This window comes from Pteropus alecto, unplaced genomic scaffold (genome assembly GCF_000325575.1).
Source record: "Pteropus alecto unplaced genomic scaffold, ASM32557v1 scaffold74, whole genome shotgun sequence".
Lineage (NCBI taxonomy): Eukaryota > Metazoa > Chordata > Mammalia > Chiroptera > Pteropodidae > Pteropus > Pteropus alecto.
Window position 1 is genome coordinate 3,395,571 of NW_006436291.1, and position 5,104 is coordinate 3,400,674.

The following is a 5,104-nucleotide window of genomic DNA, read 5'->3' on the forward strand; positions in this document are numbered from 1 at the left end:
GGGCGGGTGGGGTGTCTAAATTAATGACAGAGGTGATAACATCACCGAGTCGCTCTGCTGGACACGAAAATGACACAGCAGAGAAGGCAGCGATCAGATGCCGGCGGGACAAAGGGCTAGGCTGCTCCCCGCCGTCCGCCTCCGCTAGGCGGGGTCGCAGTTTTAAACCGTGGAGCCTCTGGGTGACTCTGGGGCATCGAGACCACTGCATGCACAGGGTCAGCAGTTTTTCACATAGAAATCGTCTGTGTTCGCCTTAGGTTTCAATTACGAAAGCTCGGCAGGGAATAAAAAGTGAACGCCTGCGGGCCAGAATCGACCGGCAAATCAATCAAGACTGTCCCCAAGTCAAAACGCAGGACGGAGGCCGAGGCCACACCAAGTCTGGGGAGAACCTCAGCACAAAAAGGTAGAGGGAAGTTTCAGAAAATCAAGCTTAGATCGCCCGCATTCGTGCGCAGAAAGGGAGAAAGACTCACCAGCAATTCGCTGAGTTGCTCATAATCGAACATCTCGTTCTCGTACTGCTCGGCCAGCTCCTTGCCCAGTGCGATGGCCTCCTCCCACATCTGCGAGGAAGAAGGGGAGAGCGTGATGCAGCGGCCCGAGCACGCGCCACACGGCAGTCTGGGGAGACGCTTGCTTACTTGGAAAACACGACGGGAATGACCCTGGAGATGGGAATGACCTTGGAGAAGGCAGCGACTTCCTGGAGGCCCGTGTCCTGCTGCTCATGACTGGGCATCAGTTGACGAGTGCCCTCCTGCCTTGCCTGTCACGCTGCCTCCGCCCCTGGTCCTCGCTTGCTCCTGTCCCTTCTCTCCTGCTGCCAGTTACGGCCACCAAAGGCCATCTGTGTGAGCAGCCGACACACCAGGAAAAAGGGCTGCATGGTGCCGAGAGGCCGCGAGAGCCTGGCTTTGCTGTTTGCCAAACTGTCCCCTTAACCAGCGCTCTGTTTCCACGGTCAGAAAGACCAGCATAAATTTCGACTCTAAATTAAGGCTTGCGAGAAGTTCGCTTGACGTGAGCAGGTACCATGAGGATGGAAAGCCTGTCACCATTTTAAACGGGGGACTTTCTGCAGTGACATTTTGAAAGTGGCTTCTTCCCAAGCCGGTTGCTGATTTATTAAAATGCTGACAAACTTTTGACACGTGTGGAATAACCGATGTGTACAGTAGGCCTGAATTTCCCTTATTTTCTTTGGGAAAAATAAAAAAGTGGTTCACGTAAAAGAACGTGGAAACTATGGAGGGATCGCCTCTTCCAGGAAGCCTTCCGGGGTGCCGCCCACTCTGCTCCTCTGTTCTCCCGTGAGGACCCAGGATTTTTGGTAAAGTACCGAAACTGGAAAGCTCCTTTGTCATTCCTCCTCAGAGATCTGGGACCGAACAGTGTGGACGCCTCTGGACTGGAGCTCAGGACCAGCTGGACAGCGTTTCTTGAACAGAACTGAAGGCTGTGGGCTTAGAATCAGGAAGGCGTCGCAGCATCCCGCACACCGTGTCCCCAGACACGAATCGCCCACTTCGGCATCGCCACCTCACCCACGAGACGCGCCACTGCCTTCAGAGCGAGTGGTTTCGAGCTTACTCCATGGGGCACCTGCGTCCCCTTGTGCAAGACCCTCCCCTCGGCAGGTGGGTGTCTTTCTTACACCCATTCTGCAGGTAAGGACGTTGGAGGTCAGACACGCAGGCTACTTGCCCAAGGGCATTCTGCGGGGGCCTCAGCCCAGCCTGGGCGTCCCCAGAGCTCTTGATGACCGCCTTAGTTTGAGCTGCTGTAAGAAACACCACAGGTGGGAAACACCACAGGTGGGTGGCTTCAGCAACAGGCACGGATTCCTCGCAGCCTGGAGCCAGGCAAGTCCAAGATCAAGGCCCAGGCAGATCTGATTCTCCCGTGAGGCCTCCTGGGCTTGCAGACTTGCGAAGTCCCGCCCTGGCACGTCCTGGCACCGAGCCCTCGCCCGCCTGCTCCTCCTGGCCTTTCCTCAGTAGAAGGACCTTACCCAGTCCTGCATCACTCGACAGACTAAAATGCTATTTACACTGCTTAAAGAAACCATCTGCTATTTTTGATGAGGAAAAAGCCTATTCTGAAATAAGAGTTACATGCTAATACTTCCAAAGACAAAATAAAAATAAGCCCAGAGAAAAAGACTTCAGGCATAGAAGCAGCACCCTGAGCCCTTCCTACCGCTCACACACGTGTTCCCCTCCCAGACCCACCCAGCGGAAGCCTTCCGAGTCGCCTTGCGTTCTTCGAGCATCTTCACCTGCTAGCGCAGGTCTTTCTCAGGTCCTTTGCCAGCCAAGCTCCCATTTCTCGGAGGGGACAGCTTCTCCCACTTTTACTGTTTCTTCCAAGCTCCGGTGACCCATTCCTTCCTCCGTGCATTTCCCTTGCAAAGGAAACATTACTTTTACTCGCAGTTCCTTTTCACAGGGTTTTTCTGGAGTTTTCTGTAAGCCGACGCACTCTCTCTCGGCTGCCTGGAACGCCCCGGCTTCTAATTCATTGCTTAATCTGTTCTTATCCCAAAGGACAGATGAGATGCTTTAGATCCATATCAAAAGTAACTGTTTTAAAAATATATGTCTTGAATAAATATCTTATCCGACTCACCCTGAGGTTACAGAGTCGCGACTTGTATCAGATTTTCTATAAACACCCCCTGCCTCCGCCACCAGACTGTTTTAAAGGATTCTGCATCAAGGAGATTTTCATCTGCTGTTAACAGCACAGAGCGCTAAGGAGTGTGGGTAACTCATATTTCCAATGTGACTACCTTGAAGAATATTAGTGCCGGAGAGAAAACAGACCCAATCCGATCTGGATTTAGATGATTTCACTGAAAGAATCGTTTTCACTCGTGGGGTTGAACGGCCGGCTCAGCTCTGTGCTTCGAAGGGCCTCGGGCTCACGGTGTCACCACCGTCTTCAGTGAAAAAGCGGCATCTCGATGCACAGCTTGACTGTCCGATGTGAAATCCGTAATCCATTTCATAGCATCCCTGAAGTTGCTGGTTCACCTGCAGCAGGGAACAGTCTGCCCACCGCCTCCCATCACGTGGTCTCGGCTACGCTCTCTCTCGAGAGGGTTCTCTTTTCTGTTCGAACTTCCCGGCTTCCGGAAGTTCCACTTCCTCAGTTTTCACAAATTGAGAACTTTTTCTTTCTGGTGAAACTTCTCCCTGGCTGTCGCGAACGTGTCAGCTATTGATTTCCTACAGAGGACCAGCAGGCTGGTGACGGACCAGTCTGATGGGGTGACGACGACTTTGATCTCACGGGATAAGGTGGCAGTGGCAGACGGAGGAAAAGATGCCAGCAGGACAACTGTCCCTTACTGATGATTCAGGCTGGCGGCGGCTCGTGGGGACCTCCGCGGGCAACCCCGGTTTAATTCACTCGCGAGCTGTAACCCGCCAGTGAAGGTACTTTCCTGAATGCTTCAACTTCGGTTATTCTCCTGAAAGGCGTGTTTCTCCAGGTGGTCGTGGGGAAGAGTCACATTACGCTCTGACGCCCCAGTGTCCCGCACAGGTCCCTGACGTGTTGAAAATCCATGGTGCGCCGGGGTCCAGAGTGCTGGTCGAGGCCCCTGCAGCAGAGGGGACCAAGGTGGCCCCGAAGTGGCCCCGGGCCCTGACCACTCAGTGCAGAGGCTCTGCGAGGGGCGGCCTCTTCCCAGTCCCGCCGGGGTGAGGGGCTGGAGTCCCCGGGCGGGACGTGCGTTGTGACGAGGGTGATGGTGACGCAGAGGGCCGTGGCCCACCTGAGCACGGGGCCCACTGTTGGAGTGGGGGCTCCTCGCGGGCACGTCCGTCTTCCCCGGCCTGTCCCTCTTCCCTCGGGCCGGCCCTACCCACGCCCCCGCCCCAGGAGGGCGCGTCCTCTGCGGTCAGCGGCTGACGCGGCCTGGTCTGGCCACCCCTGCCCTACCGTGCACCACGCGGCCGGCCAGCTGGTCTGGTGAACATACGATCTCTTTGAACACTTGGGCCAAATTCGGAATAAACGGAACAGATACCGGCCAATGTAAAGGTTTTTGAGAACCGAGGAAATGCTGAGGATAAACTGAGAAGAGCTGTCATTACGGTCACCGCGTTCCCTCTTCCACCACGATGCTGTGTTTAAAGGGAAACGCAGAGAAAACGTCACCCCCGGTGTTCAGAAAAGAAATGCGACCGTTTCGACAAGAGCAGAAACTGGCTCCCGAACCCCTATTTTTAGTTCACAGGATGATGCAGGACGCCTCCTTTTTTTGACTTGGGCACAAGGTAGAGTGTGAGCTTTGTCAAGGAGAGGTTATTTTAAGGGAAAAGAGAACAGGGCTCTGGCTGAAAACAGCCGCGGAGCTTCCCGCGTGACATCGGCTGTCAATCAGCACCCCCTCTGCGGACGCTGCTGGCTGGGGCTCCACGCCCGTGACCATCGGCGCCCTCGCCGAGGCTGCGTTTTCCTGCTGGCAGGTCTATTTTCGACCCGTCCTCCACAGAAGCAGCCTGGCAATTTTCAGTGAAGTGCTTGGATTAAAGGCTTTACTGAAAATTACTAGGCCTCGGCCAGACACAATAAGACAGACAATCCAGAGCATCTTCAGGAGAGAAGGCGCGTCTGCGGTGATGAAGCCCGACAGGAGGCTTTGGGGGCGGTGGAAACGCGGGGGGATCGGAGCGAGCAGTAACGATCGGCCCGGGAAGGAACGCGAAGGAACTCGAACGGAAGCGTCATTTTACGGAGAGAGAGAAAAAGATAAAAAGACCCAGACCTAGGCTGGAAGACGTTGCAAACGTCTTTAAAATGGTGCAGAAGCGAAAACAGGAGAATGATTTTGTGCGGGGGAAAAAAACACACAGAAAGGTGACAACACAATTCAAAGGCCGGAATGTCCGAGAGACAGAAGCGGAAAACCCACGCGGCTTTGCTGCTTTCGGAGCACAGGGGTGGAGAAATTTTAATACCATCCGCCCCCCCCCCCGCCTCCTAGAACGTTCCGGTCCCCCTGTGGCCGCCGGCCCCTCCGACTGCCTGCTCCGGCCGTTCACAAACCGGCCTGGGGGTCCCTAAGTTTCTCTGTTCCCTAGGCTGA

The 5,104-nt window shown here is 55.0% G+C and overlaps 1 protein-coding gene across 1 annotated transcript in view; it reads right to left on the bottom strand.

Moving 5' to 3' along the window:
• DOCK1 (dedicator of cytokinesis 1) overlaps positions 1-5,104 on the bottom strand; it is a 380,982-nt gene that overhangs the window by 37,875 nt on the left and 338,003 nt on the right. The window contains 1 exon segment of the mRNA XM_025047519.1: positions 480-569. Within this exon segment, the coding sequence (XP_024903287.1) occupies positions 480-569 (90 nt within the window).